At 28.0% G+C, this 14963-nt stretch overlaps 1 protein-coding gene across 3 annotated transcripts; it reads left to right on the top strand.

Annotated features, from left to right (window-relative positions):
- Positions 1 to 2730: 2730 nt before the first annotated feature.
- On the top strand, positions 2731 to 14804 carry LOC122527384 (phospholipid phosphatase 1-like). Of its 3 annotated transcripts, none has more exons than XM_043651517.1 (6): positions 2731 to 3024; positions 8347 to 8509; positions 13422 to 13576; positions 13895 to 14118; positions 14212 to 14332; positions 14409 to 14804. In XM_043651517.1, the coding sequence occupies exons 1-6, from the start codon at positions 3019 to 3021 to the stop codon at positions 14772 to 14774; spliced, it is 1035 nt and encodes a 344-aa protein (XP_043507452.1). In that variant the 5' UTR covers positions 2731 to 3018; the 3' UTR covers positions 14775 to 14804. The 3 variants fall into 3 exon arrangements, with proteins under 3 accessions (XP_043507452.1, XP_043507454.1, XP_043507453.1); XM_043651519.1 differs by lacking the exon at positions 2731 to 3024 and adding an exon at positions 6238 to 6500; XM_043651518.1 differs by lacking the exons at positions 2731 to 3024; positions 8347 to 8509 and adding an exon at positions 11780 to 12195.
- The last annotated feature ends 159 nt before the right edge of the window (positions 14805 to 14963 follow it).

Here is a 14963-nt window from a genome sequence, read left to right as displayed (position 1 = left end):
ATTATTTTCAGTGTATTTTAATATATCAAACCACTATTATAATAATGTTCTAAATTTAATTAAAAAATATATTTTTAAATTGCATAAGGAAATCTAAAATACATAATTTAGATATTAATATGAAAAAGTATTTATTGTAACAATTTTAATCATTAAAAAAATGCTATATACAAACTCCTTTTATTCTCTGCAATATCTTATATGACGCTTATTACTTAATTCATAAAAAATTAACCTTATAATGTGAAAAAATCTAATTAATTATCGAATAAGATTAAAATACATTTTGAAAAAATTATTTGAACATTTTTTAAGTATGAAAAATATAAAATCATACACAGAACTTAAATATTCAGTGATTTCATATGTAATTATTGCAAAAATATGTATAAAAATATATCATTTATTACAAAGACATAACTTTAAATTTCTTAACAGAAATCTCTACATTAAAATGCAGGAACATAAAGTAATCCATTGTTTGAAAAATATGTAATACTGATACTATTAAATTAAAAAAATAACAATAAAGATACTTTGATTTAATTTTTTTTAATATTCAGAATTTATGTAAAAAAATCAATAATAAAATTAAATTATTTATTTTTGTTTAATTGCATTTTTTTTTTCACTGTACCCGTTTTTACAAAATTGAATTCAGAATCATCCATATTAACATAAAATTGTAATGGTGTAGTTGCTTTTTTTTTACCTATGTGTGGTACAGTAAAGTCAATATTTTTATATTTATCTTCAGCTATAGGTGCAACTTGTAAAGATGGAACAAATACTTCTGAGGCTTCCGGGCATTGAACAAGTCTCGCATCATTTTTTTGACTTGATGAAGGAACATTTTCATCCTATTGTGTTATATTATTTAATAATCATGATAAAAGTAGATAATTTAAGATAATACTCTATACTAACCAGCATTTTTTTAATGTCTGTGGAATCATTTGGTACATATAAGTCATTTATTGATATTTTCTGACTGTTTAAAAGCCCTCTAACTACTGCATTTTTATTAAGTCTACATTTTTTTAAAATACTTTCAACATTTTCAATATCGTCTTTATCTTCAGTCTTGGTATTTTCATTACTAACTTCTGTAGTTAAATTTTTATCACAATTATCAGACTGTACGTTCTTGAAACTAGTATTAGAATATAAACTAGCTTCCCTTTGTCTAATTTTCCAGTTTTCTTCAAGTTTTTCATTCGAGTAGTTAATACCACAATTTGCCTACAAATAAAAATCTGCTTACATATCCTATGTATTTGCTACAATTTAATAGTCAAAGTTAATACATTATATTTACTGCTAAAATAGAGGATGCAATTTCATCTTCCCGCAAGATATTTTCTTGAGGTAGAGCAGAGCTTTGACTACTGCTAGTATCAAAATCATATAGCTGCAAACATTTAAAATAATTAAAATATTTCTTCATTTGTATAGTTGCTTAATAATTGCTATTATCTCTAGTTATTTGATTACATTATATTGTCATTTATTTGTTTCAATTAAACTACGTGTTTAAAAATGATATTTATTTTTGAATGTACTGAAGCAATAAAATTACTAACATTTTCATTTCGTGGAGGTCTAAGTTTCCTTAATTTTGGATTTCGTTTAACTGTATCACAGTCCTCTCTACGTATAAATACAACATTCTCATCTGTCTGAGGTATTTTTCTTACTTTTTGAATATCATCGTATAAAGTCATTGTAAAAATAATCTGAAACTTAAAAAAGTATAAAAAAATGAATATGATAATTTCTTGTTGAATTTCGTGAGTTTTATAGTACGCAATTTGTTATTATTATAACGAATTAAAAAATTGTTTATATTTTAAATTATATTTTTTATATATTTTAATTTTAAATAAAAAATTAATACAGTTGTATCTTAATTATATTTCATACACAAATATATTAGATGCACAAGTTACTAATAAAAATTTCATGTATTTATTGCACTTTCATTAAGAATAAGTCAAATTAAATATAAAATGAAGCAAATAAAAAAAACACTTATATTAAATGTATATATGTAATGATAAATCAACAAGCAAATCAGACGCAAATTTAAAAAATCAAGAAACATTCGTAAATTTGTATTAATTGCAATATAAAATTAACATATTTACGTTATTATAGCTTTCTCTAACGATTTAATTGTCTTTATAATAATAATATTACTCTATATTATAAAGTATTAATTAAGGTTAAATCTTTGTTATGACGATTGCATTGTTTGTAAACATGTATTCGTCATAACTGACAATTTTTGATTTTGGCTTTGGATAAGAAATTACCAAGTACATCGGTAATATAAGTTATGTAAAAAAAGAGTTACATTTTTATGTAAACAATATTATAAAAAATTACAAAGGAAGTATCAATATCACAATTTTAAATTTCAAATTAGTTTGTTTATTGCAACACGTTCACAATTTATGGATCTTAATGTTACATACATATATTTTAAGTACAAAAAATATTGTCATACATTAATTGAAATATCAAGAACATTATAATATCAAAAAGGGAATTTTTGTATTCTTTTTATTTATTTACAGAATATGAAACGTAGACAATAAAAATTACAATGGTTTAATGAAAAGAACGAGATATTTATTACTATACCTATTTACTATACTATTTAAATTTTTCTATATATTACTATATTTATTACTATACTATTTAAATTTTTCATATCGTGCTGATATTTTACGAGTAAGACATAAATTCGCGTTTCTTAAATAATTTAATCCCTCTACTATTCTAAACTCTGCGGCTGAATCATCAATGACAGTATATAAAGCAATGTTCGTCAGTGAGCTGTCAGTCAGGGACATATACATATTCAACAATTATATCTGTATAAATTTCTATTTCGCGCGTGTATTGTAATTAATGCCAATGTATGCTGCGAATGTACAGTTAATTTGCAATGTTTTGTAAATGATGTCCTCTTGAATTATTCACCAGCCGAGGAATCAATTCTACACGTGGACAATGCAGGTTAGAATCTAACAATATGAATAAAGATTAATCAAAGTTTGAGTGAGTTATTTTCTTAGCTGACAGCACATTTGTTGATAAGATATCTGTATTTTTTTATAGATTTTTGTGTATTTATACTTGGAAATAGAGAGCGACTTATATGCAAATGTCAATGTAAAAATTTCTGGCATGTAATATGTATGTTTATGAAAGTTTCGGTAACATGAGTACAGAATACAGAAATCTAGAGATACAGTTGACATAGACACTCTCTTCATTTTTTTTTCTTTTTTGCTCGAATGAAAATATTTCAATAATATTTAGATTATTTGAAACTGAGTTTATGTACAAAGCTATTTTTCCATCATTTTCATCTTTCAATTTTTCATTTTAAATTGTATTAAGATGTTTCTGAACTTTTTTTAAAATTGCTGATTTAATATACAATATACAAAATTGAATGGAAGACACAGCGTTGTTAACGGTTAATTTGCATTTTCGCTTGTACATTTCGCATTGACATACAGGCGCGGTAAATTTAAATCATGGATTTTTATATAAAATAAGAATAAATATTCCTTTTTCATTCTACGCTTATACATGTAATATATAAGGTGAATAAGAAACTCGAACTAATTCAATGTCCATTAATCTTAATAAATATTTAAAATGAAATTTATTGTATTCAAGAGAAATTACGTTTTTACTTTTATATATCTTACAATGTGAAAAAATATGATACATGAATATAAGTTACCTTGATGTTGTTCTTGACACTACGTCGACAGTTATTAAAGACGCACATATATATATGTATATGTATATACACGTTGAGCTTATGACATTGACGAATAATAAAAAACAAATAGATTTTATCAAACTCAGAAGTAACAGATTGTTCAAAAAGGAAACGGTTAAGCGAGGAATTCATCTGAGCTACATATAGAGTTGAATTGGAAAATGTTACATCGACAAATATCAACATACTATACTATACGATCTCCTCGATTCTTTACAACCCTTTCTGTATCGGATGTTATTTCGTACGAGCACCGGGAGAGGGTCTCAACCGATAACTGGCTCAATCGAATTATCTCGCATCTTAAACTATGCACAGATTATTAGCTCGTGGTTCGAACAGCAGTCTCGCCACGAGGTGGCCCAGGTGCAACATAGCTATACGTATCTCTTGAGTCAGCTTTGTAATGTTCATTGTATGTAGGTATGTAATTTTACATGCCTTGAGATGAACGATGATAATTTTTAAGACAATTAACTTAAATAATTTTAAATTAATTTAAAGTTTTTAAAACAATTAACAGCCACTCAACTCGAGTTGGCATATCATTTCTGTGATTTTTCAAATCACGTGGGTGCGCGAAGAATTGCGCGAATAAATCTCGCAAGTACATCATGGTAATTATTTATTGATCATTTATCTAACATTGAGATCATAATCTTGATTTAAAAAAACAAAATTTAGTTTCAATTCTCTGTCAGTTTTCTAAAGTTAGGCATTTTATTGCATCGACTGCAAATTTTACACTGTACTTTATACCTCGATATTACATGGGACGCGATACTAAAGGTCAGCGAATAATTTACCCTTGCTCTTAAATTGTACGATACTAGCAGCTCATGTATTATGTCTTGTTATAAATTTAAATAACCTGTTGCAATAAAAAATAGTATCATAAATTCAGAACTCTTAATTTTTTGCAAACAGATGAATTCTGCTTGAATGATTGGTTTTCGAATGCTGAAAAATATAATTGCAATTCATAGCTTTTTGTATCGTATGTAACAGACATACATTTCTCTAATCCACGTACAGTTATGGTTATTTTTAAACAAAGAAATGAAGAATATGAGAAAAAGTTATATTTATTAGTATAAAGACATTTTCTTCGAAATAATATTGCAATGACTTAATACTTATTAAGTTTTCAGTATCAATGTCAAAATAAAATAATTGTTTTTTTCAGAATTTTTGCAGAGTATAAACAATACGCGTACCGCAAATGTTGTAAAATTAAATTAATATTAAATTTATATTATAAAATATAAAACTACGTTATAAATATATATATAAATATATAAATAATATAGCTTAGTATAAATATATAAATATAACTACGTTATATATATATTATATACGTTATATTATAAATGTATAAATATAACTACGTTATATTATAAATATATCATAAATATATAAATATAACTACGTTATAAATATATAACATATAATTATCGAAAAGTTATATACCGCATAAAGTGATTGGTTTGTTACGACTGAAGTTTTATTGTACTTTACTTACTAAGCTGTTATAATTTGGCCAAAATTGTCTGAACAAAATTCTAACGTCGTTTAGTTTCGGATCTCTTACCGTGCGTCTTGGTGGTGGTATCGAAACGTTTGTGTTAAACCACACCACACGTGTTGAATCCTTTCATTGGTGGGTCTTTAGGAGGGGGTCGAGAGGGTGTGTAGAACATTTAATTCGAGCTTGCGAGGGAAGTCGTTGATTGAAGACGAGGTACGCCAGTTGTGTTTCGACGTTGCTTCGAGTTGAACTAGCAACTGCTTCGTACTTTCTTTCTTTTGTTTCGTTCTGAAAAATGTGTCGTTGAGCTCGAACGCAAAGGCAGTTATTGTTTACCAATTAATTGTTACCCTTCCATACGTATAAAATTGTTCCAACTGTTCAATTCTTATTTTGCAATTCTTTTCAAAGCGACGTGTGCCGTTGGACATAGTTCCAAGTATCTTGAGGTTTTCTTACGCGTAATTTCAGTGCTTGCTCGATGATTGCGATGCGAGAAAGTTAAAAAGTGCCTTTAGGGATTGTCGTTGAGGCTTCGTTGTTTCAAAATTGTACAATGACGAATCTGTCTCGTCTTCTTCTTCCTCAATTTACGAGGTCAGACTTTTATCCTGTAATTTATGAAGCCGTAATTTGAATAAAAAAAACCATGACAGAAGTGCTTAAAATTCTGCCGATTATCCATGTAAATGTTAATTGATGCAAACTGTTGTTTTCAATAATTACCACTACACCCGAAACTAGTCATAAATATCTGTCTTGTAAGTTGGAAATAAATTTTTTATCGGCTCTCGCTGAAAAGTTAATCATATTAGTATTGTTCATCTATCTTTGCTTTACACAAATTTCAGGTATTTCTGTTATAATCGTTGTAAGAAGTGGCAGAATAATTGTGAATAATTTCTAAAACATGTATACTTGATCGAAAATTTATTCGTTTCATTGATTTTGATGCCTCCTCATAAAACATTCAACACTTACTTGCTGTAAATACTATACGTATACATTGATAACGATATTGATAAAATTTTTATCATGAAGTATATCTGCTTCCTTCGACCGATAGAATTGTTATTGGGTATCTAACACACGGTGTACTGAAGATTGGAATTTTTGTGTTCGACTCGAAGGTGCTCCGTACAAGTAAAGTATTGTCTTAATAACAAGGTTCGTATATTATCTTGTATTTGGTATATAAATATAAATATAACAGAATACATATATGTACATAATGTATCAATTAATGCTTGCAATTATTTAATGTGTATTGTTATATAAAGCAAAAATTAAAATTAGGTTTCTGGGAGGTAGACCTAAAGCACGGTTAACACAGGATAATTAATAGAATCGATCAAAATTAAGTCCAGAGTACATTGAACAGCGTGTGTCTATGCGAACTATTATTTTCCTACGTTCGAGGTTTCTCTTTCCCCTCCCCTAATTAATTTAATAGCAATAGCTGAGTTAAAAAATGCTTATCTTCCCCTCTGAAAATGCGGATGTGCTACCACGTTTTTCAATCAAGTGTCATTAATCGAGGTTTTCGAAGCTTCGACCTAATTAATGGCGGCATTTTTTATTGGCGCATGACCGTATTTCAATCATGAATCTTTTAGACATACTTGTCAATTTCAAGCTCTTTGCACTGGAGAGAAAAAAACGAAAAGGAATTTTAAATGTAAGTGATTCGATGCTCGAACTTCGAGGGGGAAAGTTTTTCATATTTATTTTAATTTAGTGTTTTTTTTTTTTTTAAATAAACGCCGTAGTGTAATATCATTTAACATTAAAAAACGTAAAAGAGAACTGTTTCTTCTTACAGTCTGTAATACGCGGTATAGTTGAAATAGTAATGCAGCGAGTATGTGGTTCGAATGGAATTGTTCGTTTGATTCCTTTTATGAAATCACATTTTCTTCGGTTATTTTTCTTTAGGAAATAGGAAAAGATCAAAAAAGGCAAAAAGAATCGTTTTGAGTTCGAAGAAGTACACGTAAGGCTTGCTGAACTCCTTTAGGATCGAACGGTCGAACGTTTAGGTTGACGAACGTTTCGACTAATCCCGTTAAATAAATGTGAAAAGTTACTATTCTCCGAATACACTGCAGAATTGCATATTTAAAGTCTTGAACAATATAAGGCTAAAATATAATTTCTCTCTTTTTTTTTTAATTAGAAATTAACTTTTAATTATAACAGGTAGAAATTATGTCAAATATTTAAAAGATTAGTTTCGCCTATTCGTGTTATTCGCGTTATACTTTTCCGTAGCAATGACGAACATTATTTCAATTACTTTTTTCTTTACTAGTAAAGTGCATACTCTTGTAAATTATTGTAGACATTGTAATTAGAAGTAAGGTCAAATGACAATTGATAGTCACTAATTTATATTTAAATTATCGAAATAAGAAATGTTGATGATACCTGTGACTGGCTGATACCATGCAAAGTACTTATGATGATAATTGAATTTAAATTAATGTACATATATCTGTGATGATTAACTTCGTTACAATTGTATAAATTGTTATTATCGTATGCGATTCAATTGTAATTCTATTATATAATCGATAAAAAGGGATGCTCGACATGTTACACTATTATTAAAAATAATAATCCTCCAATTTTATTTGTTACAATATTTGTTACAATATACGTAAACAAAAGGGTAGAAACATATTTGTTTGATGTCTACTAATAAATAAGATAATTTGTTACGGTATCTTATCGACATATGTATCAAATAATCCATTCTCTTACATATAAGAGAATCAAAATTAGTTTTAATCGGCAAATTTTTCATATAATGTTCGAAACAATTCTGAGATATAAAGCGAGATTGCAAGACAAAATTTTATTTTATTTACTTTCACGTGTGATTACTTTCTGGTTTTCAAAGTTTCCGAATTTAATCTTCCAAAAAGCCGAAGACACCAACGCGGCTTCGTTATTGTTGAGTTTCGTTCTATAGAGTGAAGTTTCCCCGATTCTTTACCAATTCTTTTTCCAGAGATCAACGGAACAACTGACTCATTGCAGTACGGTGACGTTGGAGGAGATCCTGGACAATACGGACAGAATAACAACACGAACCGTCTCTGAGAAGATCATGAGTATCTGTAAAAATACCATACATTGGGTGTTCCTCTTGGACGTGTTGCTCGCTCTATCAGGTACGAATATGTTTCTGTTCTTTCCCTCCTAATAATTACATTCGAAGATTAAACATCTTCCGAAGATTAAACATCTGAAAGTAATGAACAAAGAGGACGTGACAAAGCTTTCACCTTCAAGCATATACATTTATATATATATTTGATATATATTTGTTGTAAATTGTAATATTGTCCTAATATATTTATCAGGTACATTCTAATATATGTTGCCCTCTTTAAATTTCTGATATTACTTCAAATATGTTAGATTATCGGTATTCTAGCACGGACTGAACAATCCAAAGATCAATATAAACTTTGTACTGCTTAATCTTTGTATTGCTTAATCTTGCATATTTTTGCAATGAAATTGTGAAATATGCTTCTTTTCTTCTTCATTTGATCGTCACATTCATCGTACAATCAACTCCATTTTTACCAGAGAATTTGCATTTGCATTGATTAATTTCGCGTGCGTTTACAATGAAATCACTCGCTTGTTAATTAATTACGCCAAAGTGCATATTGTTCACTCTCTTTTACACGGCTGTGAATGATAAATGAGAAATTACTCATTTTACTGCATTTCCACGTTTCTTTCCATTTTTTTCATCAAAAATTTGTACACCTACCTAGTGTCCCAGTTCGCATTTAACATATCAAATAGATCACCTAACTAAACGTATAACTAGGAACGAATCGTGCATGCAATGAGAGTTGGCTGGAAAACCACGAACCATGTAACACAATACTGTATGAGTCGACCGTCTGCTTAGAATTTTTCCGGGCGTGCCGGCATTAAATAACTTGATGCGGTGAAACGTCAATGAACTGTGTTGTTGTAATAAAATAAATTGCATTACTGTAAAAAAAAAAAGGAAAAAAGAGAGAAATATGTAAAATTCTACTAATTAGGATACATTTTGTTTTAATCCTTAAATGGCAACGGCCTCAACAGTCCTAACGTTTAAATTGATGACTGTATTATCTGGTTGGTGCAATTATTTGAAAATTTGTTTCCAATGTTAGAGAGGAAAATTTGTTCCGATTTACCAATTCGGTATGAATTAAACATGAGTTCCGCATTGGAATTAAAAGTCTATTTAAGTCTATTTAACAAGTCTAAAATGTACCAAAATTGAGCAGAAGGGAAGTGTCGTTTATTATTGAATATGATTAATTAGATTTGTTACAAAGGATGACTGAACAGCAGTAAAATTGAACAGAGGGGAACAAAAGATTTTATCATTTTCCAAATGATTGAACTAGGCTTGTTATAAAGATTGTAGATAAAAACATATGCTAAATAATATTTTAATCAATGATATTTTAACATAGATCCGGTCAACTGATTATTTCGATTGTCGAGATTTTGGGATTCCTATTATGTAATATGTCTGGAAATGTCTTGAAGTTTCTGGCCAACACACTAATAGATAACGTTAAAGTTCTCCGACAGCGCATGTCGAACAATAGCTGACGGTTTGAATGGGCGAAGAGAGATAAGACATTTAGATCGATTTCTATTTATGCAGAAGCATCTATTTTAAATGCTTTCTGTAAAGGCAGACAAACAAACTAGCATAATAAAAGAACAGCTAACTCAGCTATAAGATCAATTCTGATACACGTACACACGTTTGTATGATTTTGGTACATTGAATTTATTTGTTACAATTTCCATAGATTTTGGAATGCACTATATATATATATATATATATATATATTAATAGATTATTATGGACAAACATGCATAATGAAAAATGGATAACTGTTGAAATCTCCTTTGCCTTCTAAAATTGTCACTTTTTTAAGACAGTTAAGACAATTAGATTTAGAAATTAAATTTTAATCAAAAATTTCTTCGAAATTGATTAAATTAGATTAGATTCAGATTAGATTAAATTATATTTAGATTTTATTTTTAGATCGAAGCTTTTTTTTTTTTGGAGTGGCAAAATTACCCGTTTATAGTAACAGTTATTCACGGAAATACTCAAAGTCTACATTTGCAAATCTGAAACTATGAATAATAAACACGAACAATGATTTACAAGAATAAATATAATCGTGAGTAATTGGTAAATGGAATACATACATAAAGAAATACATATGCATGAATTCATTACTGTTACAAAAGTGTTTAGTCTGATAAACCATTTTTAACTATGTTAATTTATGTTAATCTATATATATATTACTATTAATGAGACGGTTTTTTTTATCGTAACCGTTATGTTGAAATTATATATGTATTTTTTTTCATATTATTTCGTAATTTTTGAATCTTCTTCCGAATTTGTAAATCTTCTCCATAAATGTTATCTATCTATCTCCTGTTTCTGAACGAAATTTTAAAAGTATAATAAGTCAAATTTATTTTTATGTTATATTATACTTCCGATTTACATTGTATTATACTTCCTTTTCGCTGTCATACGTTCTCATACCACAGTCAACAAACCGCTTCCGCGTTTTATAGTCGGGAATAAATTTTCGTTTTATAATTGCATGTATTTCTCTTTCTCCGTGTATGTATAATGTAAAATCAAGAGCATAAAAGCTCTGAATCGGTTACGATGAAAAACTGTTTCATGTTTTGAACATCTGTTTGATTTTTTACATTTAAAAGGCAAAGTCTTTACTTTAATAGTTCTAAGTTTGTCTTTTTCGAAGATGTTTTTACAGCGGCTGGAATAGTAAGAATTCTCGAAAATTATTAAGATTCAAATGTTTTTAAAAATGTTGAAAAATTTTTTTCTGACCGAGATCTATCAATGGTTTTGAACTACTCCTTGAAACTTAGTGTACGATTTTCTTTTTTTTTTTACCATTTTATTGGACGTTGAACATTAGAGTTAAACAACAAAGATTCAAAAAATTCACTTGAATACGTAATGTTTACATCAGAATAATTTCATGAGCAATTTTTAATAATATTTAATATTAAATTTAACGTATATATTTAACAATATTGCATATATACATAATACATACACATTGTGTATAGTATAATTTTATGTACAGTATTGTGTACATCTTAACACGTACGCATATATATATATATACAGGAAGTTAAAAATATAAATATATATATATATATATATACAAAAATATAAAAATATATATATATACAGGAAGTTAAAAAAATGGCGTAAATATGTTGAGAGTAGATAATTATCTCGTCAAATAGAAGAAAAAAAATTTAAACGAACGCAAGTCGGAAAATTCATATTTTCAAAAGTTTGGCAATTCAAACGTTTTGTTCAATCATGTGTTCATATTAGCAGAAGAAAAAGTGCTTGTTCATCGAAATGTACGATGCAATCGCGGGAGTTATACGCATGCGTCCAAGCTGAATATTTAACTATTGCCACACGTAGCAAACGGACAGTACCGCCAGTGACACCTCAGCTGGTATTTGAAGCAAGGGTGTTCTTTGCTCTTCCCCTCATTTTCCTTCTCTTTCCTTTTTAATCTTTTTCTTTTTTCGTTCGTTCTTTCTTATCGTCTCATTTAGTTTCGTTTCGTTTCCTTCATTCCTTCTTTGTATTGTCATTCTTATCTCACTGACTCTGTTGCGTTGATTGCTTGTGATCACGTGTCAGCTCTATATACTATGGGCAAATTTGATGAAAAATATAGAAAAGTCCCACGGTGGAAAGATTCTAAGTTGATAACTTCACGATACATGTACAGCTTTTGTAAGTACCTGGAATAGTTAACAGAGCACATTGCGTACACGTGCAAGTATTTAACGAGTATGCGGAAAATTGACTGATATTTGACATAGATATTTTTACGTAATGATTCACTATTCTCATCTACGATTGTGAAACACGAGAATATGTTTGTTTTGATGATTTGACGAGAATTGATAATTGTTAGTTGTGCGACTCAAATTTTAAATAAATTTAGAATAATTGTAAGTTGTAAGTAAATTTAAAATATAACATAGAAGTTTAAATTTTTAGTTTAAATAAATTTAAAATGAAAATGAAAGAATCGATAAATTTTTCTTTATGTCTTGTAATGAGAAAATTTGACTTGTGACGTAAAAATTAAATATTTATAAAACTGCCGAGTTGTTGCAAACATGTTAACTATCATTACATCGTTAATTAATTATATTTATATAATATATAAAAACTTGTTCTAATGTAGTATTATTTTTTGTAATATATTCAGTTTGATATAAAATCGCTTTATTATTAAAAACGTGATTATTTGCAGTGAAATCAATTTTACCTACCTAGAAACGAGTACTTGCTTCAAATAAAATAAAAATAAATATCTTTAATATTCAAGTAATTTATCAATTTTTAAAATGCATGTAGTTATTTTATTTCCTGAAACTGAAATAAAGTATATTTCATATCAGTCATACGATATCTCTTATCACTGTCTCATATGTTTTTATGTGATCTGTTCAATTTATAGTCAGAGTAAAACTAAGATCTTTGTATACAAAAAGTAATGTTTCTAATATTCGTTATTTACATTTGTTTTAAATTCGAGTTGCAAAAGTTAAGAAATCAATAGTAAATTAATGAAATTTTATATGTTGGTTTTATTAATAAGATAAATAAATAAAGAATAATAACAATAAGTAAATAAAAACATTCATATATCAACAATATTCAACAGTTATTCTAAATAAAGTATCAAATTTTAAATAAATTATTAAGACAATTTGATTAAAAACAAATAATGTTTGAATATTATCTTACCTATTATAAATATATATATAGTTTTATTAACAAAATGCTTTTATAGAAAATAATTAAAATAAATTTTTTACACAGAGATATAATATAAAATTTTTTGTAATGTTTTATGCACAAAATATGATAATAAATATTTTTTATCAGTCTCTTTGTTGTCTGAAGTTGTAGTCTCTAATTTTTAATCTTATTGTTGTATGTTTCAGTTATCATACTACTGGCAATATTGGAATTTGCGACAATTCCGCAACAGTATATCGGCTTTTATTGCAATGATCCGAAAATTTCATTCAAATTCATGGGAGATACGATCTCTATCACACTTTTGATCGGTGGATCTTTTCTAATACCGATACTAGTGGTATGTATAATTACAATAGTGTTCAATAATAATCGCTCAATACACAATATATGTAGAATTTGTAAAAATGTAATTTTAATGAAAATTTAAATTGATAAACAATTTTATTTTGAATATACAATATTTTAAATAAACATCATCTAATTAAATAAAAAATAATTCTTTTTAGTGCATATTAACAAAGCGTTACATGTGCATATCTTTATGTAAATTTTACTTACATACGTTTCTATATAATACTATTCTATTTGTAATTAATTATTACTTTCTCTATAATTTTTTAACTTTGTAACATTTCGCTTATTTTTTTTTTTTTAGATATGGCTATCCGAATTCGCATCTTACTCTGCAGATAGCTATGATGCAGAAATAGGATGCGCTGGTTCGAGAGCAAAACAAATATGGTTGTGGTATGGTCATTATTCAATCGGATTAATTGGCTTAACTTTTATATGTAATGTCATAAAAACTCTGGTCGGCGAACCAAGACCACATTTTTTAGACACGTGTAAGCCACGAGAAGCTGTAAATTGTACGAATGAGTAAGCATTTTTCTTTATTGCACATCACGACTAATCGCAATCTTTGATCATGATTTCTCGTTTAATATAATATAGTTTTGCATTTCATTTCAGATACGTGGCAAAATATACATGTACAAATACAAAAAATTCAGAGTGGTTTGTCTCAGATTCTAGTAGATCATTTCCATCTGGCCATTCTGCTCTTTCCATGTTTACAACTACTTTTCTTGTGGTACGTATATTTATACAATAATATTATGTGCACCTATCTCCTTTTTCATATCTTTAAGTATATTTTTCTGTCGCAGTGGTACTTACAACGTCGTTTACCAGATCGGACGTTTCTTCTAAAACCATGGTTACAATGTATAATATCCATGTGGACTGTGATATGCTCATTAACGAGGATCGGCGACAATAGACATCATTGGTGGGATGTACTTGCAGGCGTTATTTTGGGTTTCGCTTTTAGCATGTTAACTGTTAAAGTGTTATGTCGTAAGTTTCATTTAAATCGAAACGTCTCAAACATGTATAGTGATCCTGTAGAAAATAGGCAAATTAATTTCAATAAGAGAAAACAAAATGTCAAGAAACTTCTACACGAGACAACAGTTGACTCTTCGGAAAGTCGTGAGTTAAAGAACGTTAAGTCATCAACTTGGTCAGAATAAGAATAAGATATTTGATAAGGAAATGTTTAAAGAGAAATTATGAATGTTTTTTCAAGTTCCAAATTTCTAGCGAGATTTAACATCTTGTGCGCAGTACATTTAGAAATACTTGAATACTTTAAATTATTGTAATAAAAATAAGGAGAATTATTCTTGTAACATTTTCTTAATATAAAAGGGGCCAATAAT

Source organism: Frieseomelitta varia, unplaced genomic scaffold (genome assembly GCF_011392965.1).
Source record: "Frieseomelitta varia isolate USP_RPSP 00005682 unplaced genomic scaffold, Fvar_1.2 scaffold_216, whole genome shotgun sequence".
NCBI lineage: Eukaryota > Metazoa > Arthropoda > Insecta > Hymenoptera > Apidae > Frieseomelitta > Frieseomelitta varia.
This window is presented reverse-complemented; position numbering and strand designations above follow the sequence as displayed.

Excerpts from the sequence above, each read along its gene's own strand:
- LOC122527384 (XM_043651517.1), top strand. Across the intron at positions 13,577-13,894 it reads TTCTAATACCGATACTAGTG|ATATGGCTATCCGAATTCGC; the intron begins GTATGTATAATT and ends TTTTTTTTTTAG. Across the intron at positions 14,333-14,408 it reads TTACAACTACTTTTCTTGTG|TGGTACTTACAACGTCGTTT; the intron begins GTACGTATATTT and ends TTTCTGTCGCAG.